Genomic DNA, 20,408 nt, shown 5'->3' with positions numbered 1-20,408 from the left:
CAGTAATTTTCTTTTATATTATGAAGATAATGACAACTACCTGTGTAACAAGTTGAGAAGGAATAAAGTGGAAAGACATTATCTAACAAATGGGTAGGTCACCAGTCACTTAGTTCAAAACCTATATGCTGGATAAAATATGCCCTTTCCTGGGACCTGGCTCACATACTGTGCTTCTCAATATCTCTTCCACCATCCCACACCATAGAATCATACAATCATAGAATAGTTTGGGTTGGAAAGGACCTTCAAAGGTTGTCTAGTCCAAGCCCTTTCCAGTGAGCAGGGTCATCTTCAACTCGATCAGGTTGTCCAGAGCCACCTCCAGCCTGGCCTTGAATGTCTCCAGGGGTGGTGCATCCGCCATCTCCCTGGACAACCTGTGCCAGTGTTTTACCACCCTCTGTGTAAATTTTTTTTTCCTCACATCCGGCCTGAATCTCCCCTCTTTTAGTTTAAAAACATCACCTGTTGTCCTGTCACAAGAAGCCCTACTCAGATGTTCCTTATAGGAGAGCTGTTCCATATCTCTGATAATTTTTGTGGCCCTCCTCTGTACCCTCTCCAACAGGTTCATGTCTTTCCTAGACTGAGGACCCCAGAGCTGGATGCAGTACTCTAGGCGACGTCTCACCAAAGCAGAGTAGAGGGGCAGAATTACCTCTCTTGACTTTCTGGCCACACTCCTTTGGATGCAGCCCAAGATAGGATTGGCCTCCTGGGCTGCAAACGTGCATTGCCAGCTCATATCCAATCTTTCATCCACCAGCAACCCCAGGGCCTACTCCTCAGGGATGCTCTCAACCTCTTTATCACCCAGCCTGTATTGATACCGGGGGTTGCCCCTACCCAGGTTCAGGACCCTGCACTTGGCCCTGTTGAACTTCATGAGGTTCGCATGGGCCCACCTCTTGAGCCTGTCCAAGTCCTGCTGGATAGCTTCCTGTCCCTTGGGTGTGTCAACTGCATCAACTCAGCTTGATGTGATCTGCAAACTTGCTGACAATGCACTCAATCATACTCAATCCCACTGTCTATGTTGTTGATGAAGTTACTAAACTTCCTTTTATCATAGAATAAAATACAGCAATAGAAGACCTGGCTGATGTGTTTTTCATGCAATCATTTTTGTTGGACTAGAGCAATTAGTGACTCCAGTCATAGGGAAGATTGTGCATTTCATTGAAGTTGGTAATCTGTGCTTCCCTATGTAGCCAGGAGCAGAGGTTGTCCCAAAGATAGGACTTCGCAAGCCTGGCAGGTTGTATCAAACATCTTTCAAAGGGGACTGCCTTCCTCCATAGAGGAAGCGACCCAGATCACTAGCAGAAGCCCATTTTCCAACAGTACAGATGCTTCTCTACCCTTGGCTGTAAAGATTTGTGAAGATTTGTCTCTTCAGCAAACTCTCCAAAAAAAGGTTAGACAGTGGCTGTGTTTGAGAAGCACTGAGAAAAGGCTCAAAGTGAGCTGTTTTGCCAGTGTTTAGTGATACTGTTAAATGGTATGAAACATGCTGGCCAATGAGGTTGGAGGCAAGAAAGTTTGCCATGCTTGTTTCTCAACAGAAGCACAGAAATATTAAACAGAGTAAATACTTGTATAATTTTATGTCAGCATGTTCTTGTGCAGTTGTGTAGTTGTTTTCCCATGCATCAGCTTTTTGCTAAAAAATCCTTACCATACACTGTCTGTAAATTGCGGATTTAAACACCTCATCTGTAGAATAATCCTTGCTTGACACATGTGCCAAGGAACAGTCTAAACCAAGGAAAGATACTTGGTTTATAGGCTACATACTACTGCCATCCAGATGATGCACATTTTGCTTGTGCTGCTTATAGTCATAATCTTTTAGTGGTCACTAGAAGATAAGTCTTCTGAGAAGTTGTATTTTGGTGATTTATCATTAACTCTTATTTTGGTGCTACAGTATGCGTGCTAATCTGACTAGAATTCATCAAAGGGGTGGAAGGTCTATGTCCATATTTGTAAAACCACAGCTTAGGAGATCCTGAAAAGTCAGTCCTAAAATGGATGCACCATTTATCAAAGTGTACTCCATGTTAGGTCTATGGCAAAAGCAAGAACCCAAACCATCTGCAGCTCTGCCTGAGAACTGACTCCTCTGACACTTTTATGCTGCCCTCAAAATGGAAATGCAAGGAGACACCCAGAAGTGTGGCTGTTGGACTTGATCAGACTTTCATGGTTGGTGCTAGAGGAGGCAGGACTTAGTGGTGAGCATACTTCTAAATTACCTTCTTTCTTTAACACTTTTGAACAAAATAAATAATTTAAATTATAAATATTTTTTTATCCAGATTAGGTGTGACCTGTCAAAGACAGAACTGTGGATGGCATTCTCTAGGATGAGGCATCCCTGCCCATGGCAGGGGGTTGGAACTAGGTGATCTTAAGGTCCTTTCCAACTGTAACTATTCTGTCATTCTATTATTGTGAAAGACAGAGACAAAGTTCATATGAAAAGGGGTTTAAAATCAATATTTCCTTGAAAAGTGTTGGCAATTGCAAATAAGATGAAAGAACTGTTTTGTTGATTATTAATCAGTGTTTATTTTTTAAGCCACAGATGTGCCCAGTTGCCTTCAGATTCACAGAGTAAAAGTACATCATGCACATTCATATATATATAAAAAATCTTTTCAACTTATAGTTGTAACATACATTAAAAGCCTGTCTTTCTACATGGTTTCTAGGGGCCTGATTTTCATTCTAACAATTTTGAGGGAATAGTCAGAGGCTCTAAATGGCAGCCAGACCACACCGTTTTCGATCTCATAAGGAACGTTGTACCTGGGGTCATAGTGGCCCCCCAGGTAGTAAATGCCATTGAGGTTGGCTGCCTGGCAGCTGTTGTACCACCAGCCACCCCCGTACATCTCTGCACAGCTCTCTTCCCAGCGGTCCTGGTCCCGGTCAAAGGTGCTAAACTGCATCTGGGCATGGGACGTGTATTCGGTACCATCTTCCAGCCAGCCCTCTATCAGTGCATCCCCAGCAGTCCCCTCGTAGGAGGACACGGCAAGGGCGTACCCTTCTGCTTCAGATCCTACCTGTATGATATACTCTGCATACTCAGCATTTCCATCCCAGTCCTCTAACTCTACCCGAAGGAGAGTGTCGTTCTGAGTCAGCAAGTGTATGTTTTCATTGCCCAGCCAGAACTCTCCTTGCCCTTTGCTGTCCACGCTGCCGAAACCTCTCTTGTAGTCTTGCCAGGTCCGGTTAAAATTCACTGATCCATCCATTCTCTGTTGGATCAATAGCCATCCTCCCAAAGTTGTCTCTTGGTCGCAATAAACTGACAAAACCTTATTCGATCCCGCTGGCTTGATTTTGAAAATGCCACTTTTGGCACCAAAAGTGTGTTTCTGGCGGATATCATCACAGTCTAAAAAAAAAAGTTGATCTGGTTTGACAGGAGTTATCAGCAAAATTTAATAAAAGGTTCAGAGGAATCCAAGTACCAATAGCTCTGAGGAAAACTGTTTAACATGTCTTGAAATACACTAGGTATGGGGACAGGCAACATTAAAAAGGATTCAGAAAAGAAAACTACATACATCTTAAATTGTGAATTGTCTATTTAATACCCGAGTATCAATGAAATATTTTCCTTTTTGTTTCCAAGGTGGCAATAAATGGACACAGTGTTTACATTTTAACTTCACACTGTTGTACTATGGTATCTGAAACCAATGTGTCAGTTTGGTTATTGATGGAGTTTGTCTCCACTACCTCAATTAACTACTTCTGTGATGCCCGTGTACCTTTCCCAGTGCTGGCTCTCCTTTGCTTCTTTCCTGATGGTCTGATGCTGCGTGCCTGAAAGTCTGGGGTATCCTCTGCACTCTGATCATGTTGCACCCCACCTAGCTCCTCAGTTATTTCACGGGTCTTTAGTGATTTGGTTTCAAAAGTGGAGCCTCCCTTGTTGAAACTAGAAGAGGCGCTGGTCACTACAGTCTTGGAGTGACTTGCGCTGTCAGATGGGAATCCAGATGGCTGAAGGTGAAGTCCTCCAAAGTCATCTTCTTCCTCCTCTCCTAAGTCTGTAAATTTGCCTTTCCCCCCATAAGTCCCTGAATGACTGGATACTCCAGTACCTAAGTGGCTACTGCCTGTACCGGTTGTGTGGCTGCTAGATGAAACGCTGCTTGATCCACTAAAGTGCTTACTAGCAGTGGATGCAGAGTCAGGAGTAAAAAAAGACCCTAGCTCAGGGAATAAACCCTCTAGCTTGTGGAAGCCATCTGTCCCACCAACATGGTACACGCTCCCTTCCTCTCTAACATTTCCTGCCCCTTGCAAATAGGAGCAGTCTGAACCATCAGAAGAAACTGTTTTTTCAACTACTTCTTCTCTAGGGCCATCGGGGCCAGTGACAACTCTTTTGGTGGTAGTTTTGGTGCACCTACGGACAGTGGAGGAGGTTTTGTCTCCCAGACTAATAGTTTCTCTCCCATGAGTAGGAGTAACTAATTTGCTGGTGTGTGAAGGTCCATCCCCCCTTGATTCTGCTGCGAGATACACGCTGTCGCCTCGGGAGGGCTTTGTGTCTGTTTCTGATCTTTCTAATACCACTTGCATCTGCTTGATGTTATTAATTATATTCAGAGCTTGCATTTCTGGCAGAGGCTTATGCTTAAAATGCTCAGGAACATTTGAGTCCTTAATTGGCCTCATTTTCAGTGTGCTCAGGGTGGTTGTTTGAAGCTCTGGGTGCAAGTTGATGGAGTTGGCTTGGGTAAGCTGTTTCTGGATATTGTCATAGCTTTCTTTGTCCAGCTGGTAATCAAAACTTCTATCACAGGTTCCTTTGCAAGCTCGTATCTTAATATCAATGTCCACCTATGTAAACAGAGAGAAATAATTTGGTTAGGTACCTTTCCTGACTTTCTCAAGCAAGTGTATCCTTTAATTGGACTGGGGGAAAGGTGAGAGATCCTGGCACCTCCCACCTACAGCAAAGCTTTTCCAAAGCTCAGTTTTGAAACATCCCTGGGGTTATTTCCACAAATATAACACACACAATAGCACAGTGCATGTGGGCTCCGTGCAGAAGCACATTGTAGCACATTCCCAATCTCTGCTTCGTTTATTCTTGGTGCATAGGGGTGTCTTCCTGGGTCTGGAGGGAGTGCTGTAGACCTGGGCAACTCCCTGGGGACAGGGCAGAAATGGGTCCTTCAAGGAGAGTGAAAGACACTGGGCTTGTCCCAGAGCCTGTCATGGCCGTGCTGTGAGGCCTGCCATACTGAGGCTACCACTGCTTTCCTAAATGATCCAAAAGATGGATGTCTGATCTGGGGATCAAAACAGACTTTTGAGCAAACCCACTGTTTGTGCCAGGACTTTTGCTTTCATTATTGTCAAAAGGATTGGCTGTGGCTTGGGAACATGGGTTCTAGTTCCATCACTGGCTTGGGCAGCAGTGGCAGCACTAGGGAAGGACAGGGTACACCTCTCTCATACTAGCTGCTCAGCAACTCCTTATAGGAGGAGAAAAACCTCATGCAGAGCCAGTTATCAGTAGATATAAGATCATTGCTACTTGTCTGAGAGAAGTGAGAAATGGGACCAGGAGTCCTCCTGAGCTCATACTCGTTTCCACACCTAGCTGCACAGAAAGCAACTCATCTGGGGATTTGCTTCAGCAAATCATGTCCTGTGAGAGTTGCATCAAGTTTTCTTCTAGAGGGGGCACTGCTCACCAGGTACAGTGTAATGGATAGACCTTTTTTCTGTAGCTAAGCCCTAGAAAGAATGGAAACTACATAGCAGCTACCCACCTCCAAGCGCTTCATCTCTGTCACCTGTTCCTGGATGCTGCTCTGCAGAGCTTTAATTCTGTTTACTTGAGTGACAACCCTCTGCTTTAATGTCACAATTCTCTGTCTCAGTTCTCCTGACACACGACCATAATCATCATCAATCTCTGAAACAGAAATGCCTCACAGTCAGCTATGCACGTGTGATTTTCGTTCCTAAAAGGGTAGTGTTTTTTAAAATAAGTAATTAAAACATGTAATTAAGCACATATTTCTCACAGTACTTGACAGGTAAAAAAGTACATTAGTTTTTAGTAGTTACCAGTTAAGAGTCTTAATTACTATGTTTATTCTGGGTCTTGTTCATAAGGTCCAGTGCAGCGTATCCTTTTCAACCCTAACTATTCTATGATTCTATGATATATTTTCACTACATATTCCTTACGCACAAAAAAAGTCCAGTAATTCAGCAATGGATAATAAAACGGGGTGCAAGATACTCACTCTGAGCACTGTCCAGGTTTGGTTTCAGTACATTTACAGTTTCCACAACTATCCGATTTGATTTTTTATAGTTGTTTTGATTTTCTAAGAGCAGCTTCCTGATTTTGTCTATTCTGTGACTATAATCCTGGTCTGTTTCATCAATCAGTCCTTGCATTCTGCAGCCTGATGGACATTTTGTACCCTAAAATCAGATGGAAATAATTGCGTTAAAATCCTCATGAGTAAACCTTTTTTAGCATTACATTTTCAGACTTTTGGCCAACACTGAAAACACATAAAAAATTAAAAATAAATAAAAAAAAAAAGTTAGGGCAAGGTTCTGCAAGTTTTCTTCAGATGTCCATTTTTATATATATGTATGTATTTCCCAAAGGGCTGCTGTAAGAAGTGTGTTGTTTGGTTTGAGCAAGGATATTAGATGCCAACTTATTTAAGCAAAATTTTCCTTGGAAAAGGTTAATGTTCTTACAGACTAAAGCTCTCAGGCAAGATTTCATCAAATAAATGTAGCATGGAGATAGGCTAAGATTTATGAGGCAGGAGAGAGACAAATGAACAGTTTATACACAAAGACATCCAGCCAATCATTATGAAACCTTTTACTGAACATATTGTCATCTGACATCCTAAGAAGTAAGTAGTGAAGAGTAAGTTATTTCTAGATATTTATTTTCTTTGTCACACATCTTTCTGGTGCCTTTCTCTTACCAAACACAAAAATGACAATATCAAAATTATATAAAAAAAATCCTTCTAATTTTTTCTAGATATAACCTTTCATTTTTCTTTTCTAGACTTATGTTCTCTTCTGAATCTGCACCCTGGCAAGCTTCCACCTCTTCCTTTCTCCTAATTATTTCCTTTCTTGCTTTCCTGCAGGAGATTTCTCCAGGCTGCCCTGACATGAAGTATTACCCATTCTCCCTAAGACCCAAGGCCCAATTGAATGCTGGCTGCATGGCACCCACCATAGCAGTCCAGCTGAGGTCCACAAGCACCCTACTGATAGGCCCCACTTTCACCCCCAGAGCTCATTGCTCACCCAGTCATCATCTGCACAGATGGGCCAGTTCTTCTCATACTGGCAGGTGGACTGGGACATGTGCTCCACAATCCTGGGACCACGCACTCCTCCACCCTCCTTTTCAAAGGTACTTTCTCCATCTTGTGCCTGCCAGGAGGAAAAAGGGCAAAAGCAAAACGAAGATTTAACCAAACAGCCGCGAAAAGAACAGAAACACAATGTTGATGTCCTCAGACACTCAGTGGCACAGCTGACGTGTGGCAGTTACAGCCATCTGGAAAACATCACACTGAGCAGTGCCCTTGAACTGTTTTATTCCTGACATTTCTTCAAAGATACAATTTTGTTTGTTTTGTCAGAATAAAGCTTTTCATCTATTAGAATTAATGCTGCTATGTAAAGAGCTGGTGATGCTCAAGATATATTATAGTAATAAAATTCCACAAGAATCTTTTGTTCTGTGTGTAAATATAAAATTAAGTGGAAATCAGATTGAAACTGGTTAAGTTCAAGCAAATACTTAAAAAACCCTATGTTCTATTTTCATTTGCTGCAATATTGCTAAATTTGTGTTTTCATTCTACCACTTTTAGCCTACACAAAACTGGCTTAAATATATATATATATATGAAGAGATTTTTTCCCCATTAGTGTTTCTGATTTTAATTACAGTTGCTACATGTAAGCTTATAGCCATGTTTTGCCTGGCATAAAGAGCAAGAAAGCTAATAACATCGTAATAAAAATAATGTCAGTGATGGGTGGATTCCACTGTGCTAATGGAAATAAGAGAAATAAATATACTGAGATCTCCTTCAAACCTGAGGAGAAATGTATCTATACAAGCCACTTCTAAGCCAAAACAATGTAAGGATTTCCACTGTGTTACTTATGTTTATGTATGTTATATATAGTTACATTATACTGTTGTTAAGCTCTGGGAAACTGGAATCTCATTATTAAAATTGGCAGATTCACTCTGGTTTGATTAATCCTGAGGATCTGGCCTTTTAAAAGTAACAAATAAAAACTTTATTTTTAGGTGGTTTGTGCCCCTTCAGCATTGACAGTTCCAATATGACTGCTTCTGTTTTGTCCCATCGGCTTTCTGTAATTTCTGGCATTTGTTAAAATATGCATATTCTTCAAAAGACAGTCATAAAGAGAAATGTGAAGAATCTAACATAAAGTTATGGACTGAGACCTCAATAAGAAAAACAAGCTTATATTAACATAGCTGAAAATCAAGTCTATCTGTTTCCTTATCTAAAAATTTTTTCTTACTTAGCCCTAGTTTAACCTGATATTGCTGCTACAGGAATCTTTGGGGTTTAATGTGTATTTTAGAATACAGGTATTGCGTATCATTTGTAGGTGTAAAACCCTGCTGAAGTATCATCCAAATGAGAGCAGAATTCATCCTAATAAGCGTGAAAATTCCTGGCTGGCTGGAGCCACAGGCATCCACAGTTTTACAGCATCACGTATGAGTCTATAAATTCAACTTAATGTATATGCTGCTCATGAAACCAGGCAGATTCAGCAAAATCAAATTAAGCAAAACTAGAGAGCTGGATGCTCAAGAACTATTTATGAAAGTCCAGCAGTGAAATGGTTACAGTAGGCTTCTGTATATGGGTGGGCATTGAATTTTACAAGCTAGATGACAGTCAAAATTTATCTATCTAAAAAAACACCCTTCAAAACAGAAAGATAGGAAAAGAAACAAATTCATACCCAGGCTAAGCAGAGGCACAGCAACACACAGAGGATCCTCAATGATATCATCTTCAGAAGAGCAAGCAGAACTTTGACTGAAAGGATGATCTTCCCCCATCTCTGGGTGCAATTTAAACCTGAGTGTGAAGCTGAGATTAATCATTACGCTCCCTTCTGTTTGGAGACAAAACATGCCAGACATCCCCCTCTCTCTTAGGTGATTACTTAAGGCCTGTTGCACAAGTTTGGGCTGTTATTTGCTCCAGATAAGTTTGTACAACGCCAACATGTGAACAACACCATGTATTCCAGGAAAGCAAAAATCTGTCTAAAGCTTTATTTCTCGTAAGTGGATGTTCAACTTAGATGTACACAGGACCTAGCAGGATCCAGCAATGCTTACCTCCTGGAAGACACACTGTGCAACGGGAACTTAGTTAGCATAATGAAAGAGCTGATATTTGAAACAGGAAGACATTGGTTTGCCCTTTCTCTGTGACTGTGTTCCAGTCCTGTGAAATTCACTGGCCTTTCCAAGGCAAGTACTGGTCTAAGAAAGTCTGTCTGTGACCACATGGTCATAACTGAAATTAATTCCTGAGGAGTCCAGAGCCCAATTTACAACAGTTTTTACAGCTGTACCTTACTGGTGTTTGTATGATGCATTATGTGGTTAACATTATGCTGTCTCTTACACAAATGGTATATTATAACGTTTTATCAAGTAGGATTCATTTGAAAAGAACATAAATTTATGAAGAGTACCACAGTAGAGTGGTACTTGAAAATGTCCCACAATAGATGTTAAGCATAATAAAATATTCCTAAAGAGTCATGCCTTCTTAAATGTTTGCATAATGGGTAAAGTTTGTATGTGGTAACTGATGATAATAATGTGAGCTCTATAACTAGCCTTACTGTTACTGGGGAATGATGCTGTCTGTCTCAAAAGTTGCCACCACAGTGATCAGGAATGAGCAAGAAAATCTTTGCTTAGAGCACATGTTGACCTCGTCAGTCAGAAGAACAAAATTCTCTCTTGGCTTTTTAAAACCACATGACATTCGAAAAACCCATAATCTACAGGCTGCAACATCTTACCATGTTCCACTTTAGAGAGGTGTGAATGGGACCCATTGTTTCCTCCTATTGTATTTCATGCTTCTCTTGTCTAGGGAACCCCTCTTAAATCTAATGGATACCAATATCAGAGAACCATAGAATGGTTTGGGTTGGAAGGGACCTTAAAAATCACCTAGTTCCAAACCCCCTGCCTTGAGCAGGGATGCCTTCTGCTAGACCAGGTTGCTCAAAGCCCCATTCAACCTGGCCTTGAACACTGCCAAGGATGGGGCAGCCATAACTCTTCTGGGTAATGTGTGCCAATGTCTCATCACATTTTTGTGATGAAGAATTTTTTCCTAATATATAATCTAAATCTACCCAAGTCGTATTCTCAGGTAGCAGAAGAGCTCATTAAGATGGTGCAAAATTGATTAACACCTACACCACCAAGATCTGGCTTTGCGTGAAAAAGGGTTTCTATTATATTTAAGGCTTAGGCTTATTTTATCTGTGCACATTCTGAAACAAGAAGTTTTGCTCATATAAATTCCCTGCAACAGGCTCTGTAAAGCCTTCTGTTGAATCTCAGTGCTAGTAATCATACTGCTAGTGCAGTGCTTGTAATGCTGTGACTTCTATTTCAGCAGAAAGACAGCCTAAATAACTTCAGAAACAAATGTCCAAACAGACCACATATTACCTCTGCTCAGTTTGAAGATTAGCCAGCTGTTGCTGTGTTCTTTGATTCATAAAAACTCCTAAACTCAGAGCACAAAATCAACATTCTTACACACCAAAACCCTCAGCTGGAATAAAATTGGTGATGCTTCCCACTCCAAGTCCTTCACAGATCTGTTCATTCTGTCACAGCAATTCTGTGGAAGACTTATTAAAAGCTTGTCAGACAATAAAATGCTTAAAGGAGGAAAAGACAGAAAGCAGCTGCTCAGAGCTGTGCATTCTTTTCATTGTATGATGATGCTCTGCAGACTGTTTAAAGCTTCCCATACTTTCCTATGGTGCTCATCACTCAGCTAGCACAGTGCTTTACCTTTACCTTGCTCCTGATTCCTCAGGAACTGAGTGATGAGGGCAGAAATAGCACCTGATTTCACACGGTAACAGCTGTAAGTGACAACTATGCCCCACATGGTTTTATCCCCTATCTGTATTACAACCTACGCAACAGCTAAAGCACCCTTCATAATTCAGATGTCATGTGACATAGCACCTTAGTTCTGCCTTCTCTCATTTTGGAAGAGCTTGATTTTGTGATCTTCAATGATGTCTGAACATTATTTTGTTAATTTAATAGGCCTTTCAAATCAACAGTAGTCAGAGCACACCATGCAGAAGATTTTCTGCCTTTCCAGCCATGCTCACAGAGGATGCGACAATTTGCTAGGTGGTGATCCAGATACCAGCTACCAGTGTAAAACTGGACATGGCACAAAGCATGTGCTAGGCCTCCACAAACCCTGATAGAGGAAAAGCTCTCTAGTGACTTTCAAATGTAGAAAACTAAAGCTCTGGTCCAAGTAAAACTTGGCCACCATGGCTAAAAGGACTGGAAAAAGCTGATAACCAACCACAACCATTAGGTAAACTAAGTGGTGTTTCCTGCTTCATGTGAAGGGGTTTCTGGGTGAAGCTGAGGTGAAGGAGGATCTCCTCAGGATTTCCAGTTGAGGACTGAATCTGGGCCTGACCTTCAGCCTGTACCAGTTTTCCTGTTGCAATCATCCAATCACTTCTTCCCGTGTTTGTTTGAAAGGCTAAAGGCCAAGAGATAGATAAACTTTGGTTTTAATTTTAATTCATCATCAAAGGACAGACTTCAGCTTGGCAGGTTGCCACAGTAATAGCTGGGAATCTGGGGTTTAACTCTGGCTTGTGTACCCTAGATGTGAGCCAGCCCTTGTTTGCCCAGCACTGCCCCTGTCTCCTGTACTACCACAAGTCCTCACCATCAGTTCCTCACCATCAGTTCTCCTCCTCTTGCCTGCTCATTCATGTACATCCTCTAGACACCTTGTCTTAGATTCCAGTCTCCTTCAGCTCCAGCTCTCAGCTTCACCTTCTCTTCATATGTTCCTCAGACTACTTAACTCTTTTGAACTTGTCACTAGCCAGTCCCAGCATCTGGTCCCACATTGTGTCCATGCAATGTCCCAGGGACTGAGGGACCCAGCAAGTCCTCCAGTCCATCCACCTTACTTGCTTTTTTCTACCTGTACCCTTTCCTCCTCCACTTTCTTCTGTTTTGTGCTACAGTGGTCTTTGGAAGAGTGACTGCAAGCACGAGGTGTGAGAGAAAGGCAAACTCATCATAGCCACCAAATCCTGTAATGAACTTTGATAAACTCAGAGTGGGACAGGCTTGCCCAAATACGGACAACTTTCACTATAGATAATACAGCTAATAGTTTGAGGGTCATGTATGATAAAGACTGATTTAGAAAAGGGAAATATGACCTCCCAGTATAGAATCATAGAATCATCTAGGTTGGAAAAGACTTTTAAGATCATCAAGTCCAACCATTACCCCAGGACTGCCAATACCACCAGTAAACCATGTCACTGAGGGCCTCATCTACATGGTTTTCAAACACTTCCAGGGATGGTGATTCCACCACTGCCACAAAATAAGGGCATTAATTCAAACTGGAATATATTTCCTTGCAAAAAAAATAATATCTAGAGTATTATTATTTAAGAGTCAGAAGAAATATGAGATCTTTTCAGGCCCCTTCTGATAGTAAGATGGTTGGAAATCGTAGAAAGAAATGCCAAAAGGCATGAGTGTTTCCAGTCTTCTTTCAGGACCCAGAGAATATAACTGCAGACTGGGATCCTGCAGACTCCCTGATGAACTCTGGCACAGAACTTTTTCGAGTTCTTGGATTTGATAGTGCTGACTCTCCTGACCACTGGAGCAGATGGTCCTTTCCAAAGAGGTTAAAATGAGCTGTAAAAACTTAGGATACCAATCGACAAATCAACTAGAAGAATAAGGCAATCTTAGTTCTGGTGAGCAACCTACAAAATGCCAGCTCACACCACTGAAATGTGTGCAGACACAGCAAATTCTCATCTAATAAATCAGGAGAGGCCAATCACAGTTCAGACCTAGCAGAGTGTGGATACAGAGGTCAAAGCAATGGAATGGAAAGGAGTATTTTATAATTCCATGTTGCAAACATGTAGATAAAAACAACTTTAATGTCATGTCATAGGTGGGACAAACTGAAAACAGAAAGTGGAAGGGACTTGAGCAATGCCACTCAAGTGGCTCTTTGCAGAACCAGGACTTGCGAACCCCCAGCTCATATCCTTCCCCCAGGCCTCTCTACACATAGTGCTTCAGCTACAAGGAACCATGGGAGAGGCCTCACAGCACAGAATGGTGAGAAAAACTGCTTTGCTTGATGAGGAATTAGATGTCAAGGCTGGTGGTGAGCCAGAAGCATGGCTGGTTGCATGGGTGCAATATTGCTGTGCAAATATTATGTTCTGTAGTGAGAAGGGGTTGTTCCTCATCCCAAGCAGTTGTTAACCCCAGGCTGACCTTATGTTACACAATGGCTTCTACTCACCTACTCCTGGGAAACCTGCCTTCCTCTTAGATTTTTGGCTCAAGGATGAAACTTCACCAAGTCAAAACAATCACAGTAAAAATTACATGGGGACAGAAATTTATCATGCTATGGAGTCTCAGATCCAGGGAAAGAGGCTTAGCATCAACCTTGCATCAGACCTGGAAAAGTGTTGAGGCTGCATAAACTGCCTTTTAGATCTGTGCTATAAGAGTGATGTCTTCCTGTCTTCAAAGCATTTGAATGTGCTATTCAGAAATATCAGGTGAAACTCTGGTCTTTTACTAGTAACTGAAAATAAAGACCAGGATATACTTTGTGTTTCATTTCTAAATATATCAACTTGAGTGATATAGATACAGATATGTAGATATAGACATAGATACAGATACAGAGATATAGATAGAGAGGTATAGATTCTAGCTCTGAGTATATTTTTTGTTGAGCAATTTATCTGCAAATCTAATCTGATTTCCTAATGCACCCCTCAAAAGCACTTGTCAGATATCCTGAGTGAGTACATTCAGACAGCATTGCAAATTCTTTGCTGTTCTTGAACTGTGCTGCAAGTTTGCTTATGTGGATCACATGGAAAATTATTGCTAGACCTAAAAAAAGAAAATGCAAATAAAATACAATGAATTTCTGCTGTAATTTTTGTTGTTGTTGTTGTTTGATAATGGCACTAGATATGTTAGATTCATTTTTAGATACTTATGCATAAAAAGGGGGCATTCAGGAATAATGGTTGGTAGTGTAATGCTATGTGCTATAAAGCAAATGGAACTTTTATTCTCAGTAATATTTGAGAAACTTGTTGATTTGGAGGAAAATATTTGTTCTTGGACATTGATAGTATACTTCCTAATACACCCTGATTTAAAATATGTTCATTACTTCATTGTAAGCTCAGTTAAGTAGCACTCAGCAGCCAACTAGTCCTCTTTCAAGTTGCTATGTACTTTGATCTATGTCACAAATCAGTTTTATCAGAAAATAGAAGGAAAACTTTTGGAAACAGACACTTTCTGGACAAATAGCCCCAACACTCACCTCTAAACAAAAAGCAGAAATTACTGTTATGCAACTCAGAAATGACTGAATGAGGGTTACAACTTTACATGTTTGATCAGAGTAACCCTCCAACAATCATGAATTTTACTTTGTTGTGTTTGGCCAACAGTAAAGCACAGAAATTCAGTTTTTTTGTAATAATCAAAAATTTATTGAGAATTTGTACAGAAAAAAAAACCATGTACAAAGGTAAGCACTGCTCAGGGAAGAAGCTTACAGTCAACGGTGTTTTACAGTCAAAACTGAATTCTTTAATGTTAGGTAAGTTCAGTGTCTAAAAAGGTAATAGATTTGTTCTCCCTGTTCAGACCAGTCTTTGTGAAATTGTCCCTTTATGAGTCTCCAACCTACAACAGAAAAAAAAGAAAGAGCATTTTAATGTTATTCTAAAGAAAAAAGTACATAAAGCTATAATGGCATGTTGATAGCATTCATACATATTTGAAGTGCATGAAAGCAGGGAATTATTTCTGATCACAAGACTATACATTTAGTTATCTGTTAAAAGAATCAGTGAGAATAAAATCAAAGTACAAATATTTCTGTGACAAAATGGGAAACAAAGCCAACTTCTCTAAGATGCACTAGGATTAACACTTCAGCTTTCCATGCTCAGTGTTTGAAGTAATTAACTATCTTCTGTTGTCATATTAAATATTGCCTTAGCCCTGTGGTCTAACCTGTTTGGCACTGCCCAAGTTGTGCTGCTGTCCATCTACTGACAGTCTGTTGAATGGGATGATTTTCATTGCTGTTTTCTTCATGGAGTACCACCGATCACGCCAGGTTGCCCAGATAATGCCATTGTCATATCCAGATGGACCAGCATCTTTTGATGTGTACACACCATCTGAAAAATACCAGTTGGAGCAAAACCATTAGTTGCTTTCTAGAATATTTAATGTGCCCATATATTTTTCTGGTACTAACACCCCCACAGCATCCCTGGGCATGCTAGCAGGCCTTGTCCACTACCCTTCTTTGTTTCTGTCAGGACTGATTCTCCCACTCAGCAGTGAGCTCCTACTGTTAGTGTTATCACTTACTGCAAAGAATGGGCTACCTCAGCTTTGGGAAATCCAGATGACAAAACATACTCAATGAAAGTGACCTATTTTTCTTTGTCACTGAAACGTGGTGTCCTGGGTTACAGGTATTTAGGAGATACTTTACCTATATAATATTTGCCATTGAGGTGGGCAGCATGACATCTATTCATCCACCATCCAGATCCATCTTGCTCAGCACAGTTGCCAGCAAAGTTATCATTGTCATTATCATAGGTACTGAACCGCATGCCATTGTGATAGGTAAAAGACTTGTCACTTGGATCATCTCCGAAATCAAAGCCATCAAAGGCATCCCCAGCTTCACCACCAATAAAGTAGGCATAAGTCAGTCGATACTTGTCTACTTCACTTCCCACTTTGAATACAGCATAGTCAGCAGTGCTGTTAACAAAGCAGAATGGTGAATATGAGAATGTTGCATTCCCAGTACATGCAAGAATGAAAAATACATGTTAGAAATGCAGAAAAGTCATTTACGGTATTAATAGGATCTGAAAGGGATTGGTTTTGCGTGACTATGTGCCTCAGTTCAATGACACACATGCAACGAACTTTTGTGCTCCAGTATCAGACATGTTTTCTGACTACTAGTATTCAGTGATGTATGAATGATCTATGTCATATACACCCACAGGTTATCTTATGGAAGATAACCCATCTCCCAGGTTAATAATGCTAAGGCTTCCTTAGGTCATGAGGAAATTCTCGGTGAGAAGAAGGAGCTCATGTCTCATGTGAAGAAACTTGAACAGAAGAAACATCCTTTCTGCCAAAAAAACTAGGGCTGCCAGCACATGGCCTTCAGACACATAAATGTGCCTGCCAACAGGTCACACATGGTGACTACTGTCACAGCGGTGAGTTCAGAAGCCAAAGCAGTGTCACATGCATTGCAGCAGGTCTAAGGGCTCAGTATTTTTTCAGAAAGCTGTACAAAGGAACACAGCAACAGGAGCAATAGGCTTTAAGCTGTCATTTTTAGAAGCATCATGAGCACATACCTTTTTTTGCCACTCCAGTCCTCCAGTTCTATTCGTAAGGTGTATGGCAGAGTGGACTGCGTGGTTATTAAATGAATCTTTTCATTACCCAGCCAGAACTCTGTGGTGTCATCTGGAGACAGGTGTCCGAATCCTTCCTTGTACTGAACCCAGTTTCTCCTGAAGTCCTCACTCCCGTCCAGTCTCTGGGAAAATAAATAAGCAAACAAAATAAAAAACCTCAGTAAAAAATATGTGCACTTGGTATAGGTAAATAAAAATACAGCTGATGCAATAAGCTTGCTTGTGGTAATAACACATAAGTGGCATACCCTCTGTAATACTGTCCAGCCGTTGCCATATGAGTCAATCTCACAGTAGACTAGGAATAACTGCTTGGCTTTTTGAGGCTTGATAAAGTAAAGACCACTTTTTCTGGCGCCTTTATTTGCAATGTCTTGACAATCTGAAGTAAAGATATTAAAAAAATTGTTATTTAACCTACAGCTCTATCCTCACATTTATTTGATATTGTAGCTTTCTTAGTAGAAGAAATATAACTAATTTAAATGTCATTGTTGCAAAGTTAGCTATTTAGTCCATATACTTGAATGTCATTTCTATAAGAAATCCTACTGAGTGTCACAGGACTTGTGTGAGATGAGGAGTTTAGTCTCACATAAAAGTTGAGCAACTTAAATATAAAATACAGTCACTGCATGACTTTCTACAGCAACAAAAAAGGCACTTTTGGAGCTAATGGAATAATTAATTTTTTTTTCAGATGACTCAGTAGAAATGTGATAATGGGTTATCTTCTCTTTGTCCTGTGTCCATGAAGACCCTACTCACGTCCCTTGTGTTTACCATACATTTGAAGATAATCACATTTTGTCGAAACGGCCAAAAGAACAAACAAGAACTCTGTCCCATCTGAATGCCTTGTTTGCAGAGCATCTACCCGGTGCATATATTGACCTAAGCACTGTTTTCGTAACTTGCAACTTTATACATCTTTGCAGAAATCTGTGGCCCATAAAATTACTAATAACTCATTGCTGTTATGCCACCTGGCAGTACTTGTAACTGAACAAACCCTCGACCATACAAGAAGCATTTGGGGTACCTCTTCCAGTTGTTTCCTGTATTTCAGCTGTGTCTCTGCATGGCTCCTGACATTCTGACTCAAGCTGGGCAATCTTCTGTTTCAGCTGCGTGATTCTGTTGCTGTTCATTATATGTGCATCTGTCAACTGCCTGGACAGAGAAACATAAAAATGTCTTAATGTTTCAGCTGTTTCTGAATAAGTAATAAACATGTCCATGCTTCACCTATGTAGCATGTTGCTACATACAGCCCTGTAAAAGGCTCTCCTTTTATGAGCACTGATTAAATGTTGAGGAAATTAGCCAAAATAGGAAAGCACACACTTAACCTTAAGCTAAACTTAACTTGACTCTAATCTGCAAAACTCAAATCAGTAATTAATGTATGAATATTATGCTATGGAAAGTTTTTCTTTGTTCTCCAAAAGCCAGTGGCAGCTCACATAATGGATGCATTTGTAAAACATAAGTACTGTAAATAAACTCCTGGAAATGTCAGAATACCTAAATCATCTTTTGATAATGTTAAAAAGGTGGAGATATCTCTACATCGATATTAAAAAAACATCCTTAAGATTTAGAAAAGTTAATGATGTTTTTCAATTTTATTTTCAATGTCAGTTTACAAAAGACTACTACTGAGTTTATAGCTGCTGATGATTTATATTGATGTAACTGAACTGATTTTCATGGTCATATACAGCAAAAGTAGCTAGATATTAGCCAGATAGTATAAGCATTCCACACACTATGCTTTACAGCACAAACTCATAGAAATAAAATCTCCAAAGGTCATGAAAAATATTTTAGGACTAGCTAGCAGAGCAAAAGAAATGTAAATAAAAATATGGCCAGGCTTCCTGCCATTCTTATCTGCATTTCTTGCACAATTAATGGCTTATGCAGATAGCAGAGAATGCAATATGTGATCTTCATAATCTTTCTGTGCCTTCCTAGCAGCTACCAATGAAAGTGTGGGCATAATTGCTTACATGAGAACAAAACCCCCTTCTGGGGGATCCCTAGCTGCACTTCATAAAAGAACAAAAAGAAAACAATTTGGATTGTCAAATGGTATAAAATAGAATGAAAGGTACCTACTGTATAGTACTTTCATGAGTGAAAATTGTGTTTTCATATCTGATGATTTCTTCAATTATTTTCTTGGACTTCTTAGTGAAATCTTCAACTGAATCTGTAAAACAGAGGTATAAAATTATTGCAATTAGATTAATAAAAAAACCAACAAAAGTACCTAAATTATATTTGTCAGTTGTGTAGTTATTTTTATATTCTCACTTGGTAGTGTCTGCTTCTCTGCAGGGTAGAGGCTTTGAATGTGTTGAATCAAATGATCTGCTGTTATTGAGGAGTTAGCAATTTCCCGCAAAATTCTCTCCATTTCCTGCAGTTCATTATCCATGGTAAGATGGTATTTATTAAAGAAATCTGCAATGCCACAGGTCGTTGGGCAGTAGCTACCCTAAAGAGGAAAGAATAATCATAGGCAATGTTTCAGAAGCAACACAAGGAAAGCAGAGTATTTGGGCAGGGGAACTTTCAGGCACTGCTTATACAGACAATTGTGGGTAACAAAGGGTAGGCATTTGCCACTTGGCTGTATTTGAATTTACAGAGGTGGTTTACTTCCACATTGTGTGCACACATAGCAAAAAAACAGCGCATGCTATTACTTGTATTGTATTCTCGATATATGCTTTCATCAATGGTGCAGCCTCCCATATGTTTTTACCAAGCATATACTCCTATTAATAAGTAACAGGTTTAAGCACAGAGAATTTAATAGGTATTGAAAATAATAATGAGGATCAGGTGATAATGGCAGGAAATCAGTGTAGGAAAACTTTAATTAGGCTTTTAAAATACAAGAAGATCGTTGAGGTACTTACAAATCGTTCATCTAATATGCAGCAGTTTTCTCTGGTAGCAATGTACTGAAGAGAAGAAAGAAGACCATTTTCAGTGAGTTTTCCCCAACAGTGCTTTCTGGGCCAACACCGTTTTTAACAGTGTCTCCTCACTTACCGCCACACTGGTAGAAAAGAGCAGGGAGAGGAGAGGCCCCAGGGCAGCCCAGTTCTGTAACCTCAGCACCGTCATGTCTGTCCCACTGGGTGCCGGCAGCTGCTCAGTGTAGTGGGTGCAGTGAGCAGCCGAAAATGTTCAACCCAGCACAGGGCAGCAGTAGTTTAAGGCAGCAGGCTGGGGTTGGGGGCGGGCACCAGGAGGTGGCGGGAGGAGGTGGGGTAGGGATTGAGGTGGATTCCCAGAATTTGCACACATCTTTTACTCCTCCCATTTTCAGAACCTGCTTCCCAGTTATCTGCTTGATCTCTGCTTCAGCCAGGAGGTCTCAGGGGAGGCAGGAAGGTGAGATGAGGCAGGGAGATGCTATTTTTATTAATATGAGCGTAAGGAAACCCACACATGGCACTGGGATGGGAGCTGGT

At 40.6% G+C, this 20,408-nt stretch overlaps 2 protein-coding genes across 3 annotated transcripts; both read right to left on the bottom strand.

Moving 5' to 3' along the window:
- Window positions 1-2,566: 2,566 nt before the first annotated feature.
- Window positions 2,567-9,144, bottom strand: FGA (fibrinogen alpha chain). Its single transcript, XM_005148938.2, has 6 exons — window positions 9,064-9,144; window positions 7,345-7,473; window positions 6,300-6,483; window positions 5,817-5,962; window positions 3,795-4,875; window positions 2,567-3,415 (listed from the first exon to the last, which is right to left on the bottom strand). The coding sequence occupies exons 1-6, from the start codon at window positions 9,112-9,114 to the stop codon at window positions 2,706-2,708; spliced, it is 2,301 nt and encodes a 766-aa protein (XP_005148995.2). The 5' UTR covers window positions 9,115-9,144; the 3' UTR covers window positions 2,567-2,705.
- A 5,823-nt stretch (window positions 9,145-14,967) lies between these two features.
- FGG (fibrinogen gamma chain) lies at window positions 14,968-20,114 on the bottom strand. Of its 2 annotated transcripts, XM_013128988.2 has the most exons (10): window positions 19,984-20,114; window positions 19,848-19,892; window positions 19,237-19,420; window positions 19,039-19,132; window positions 17,957-18,087; window positions 17,163-17,296; window positions 16,852-17,036; window positions 15,954-16,231; window positions 15,461-15,630; window positions 14,968-15,127 (listed from the first exon to the last, which is right to left on the bottom strand). In XM_013128988.2, the coding sequence occupies exons 1-10, from the start codon at window positions 20,056-20,058 to the stop codon at window positions 15,113-15,115; spliced, it is 1,311 nt and encodes a 436-aa protein (XP_012984442.1). In that variant the 5' UTR covers window positions 20,059-20,114; the 3' UTR covers window positions 14,968-15,112. The 2 variants fall into 2 exon arrangements, with proteins under 2 accessions (XP_012984442.1, XP_030904663.1); XM_031048803.1 differs by lacking the exon at window positions 14,968-15,127 and having other exon boundaries at window positions 15,443-15,630.
- Window positions 20,115-20,408: the final 294 nt, after the last annotated feature.

Source organism: Melopsittacus undulatus, chromosome 7 (assembly GCF_012275295.1).
Source record: "Melopsittacus undulatus isolate bMelUnd1 chromosome 7, bMelUnd1.mat.Z, whole genome shotgun sequence".
Lineage (NCBI taxonomy): Eukaryota > Metazoa > Chordata > Aves > Psittaciformes > Psittaculidae > Melopsittacus > Melopsittacus undulatus.
This window is presented reverse-complemented; position numbering and strand designations above follow the sequence as displayed.

Excerpts from the sequence above, each read along its gene's own strand:
- FGA (XM_005148938.2), bottom strand. The coding sequence starts at position 9,114 with ATGATATCATTGAGGATCCTCTGTGTGTTGCTGTGCCTCTGCTTAGCC. Across the intron at positions 7,474-9,063 it reads TGTGCCTCTGCTTAGCCTGG|GCACAAGATGGAGAAAGTAC; the intron begins GTATGAATTTGT and ends TCCTCCTGGCAG. Across the intron at positions 6,484-7,344 it reads TCTGTGCAGATGATGACTGG|GGTACAAAATGTCCATCAGG; the intron begins GTGAGCAATGAG and ends ATCTGATTTTAG.
- FGG (XM_031048803.1), bottom strand. The coding sequence starts at position 20,058 with ATGACGGTGCTGAGGTTACAGAACTGGGCTGCCCTGGGGCCTCTCCTC. Across the intron at positions 19,893-19,983 it reads TCTTTTCTACCAGTGTGGCG|TACATTGCTACCAGAGAAAA; the intron begins GTAAGTGAGGAG and ends TCTTCTCTTCAG. Across the intron at positions 19,421-19,847 it reads GCATATTAGATGAACGATTT|GGTAGCTACTGCCCAACGAC; the intron begins GTAAGTACCTCA and ends TTTCCTCTTTAG.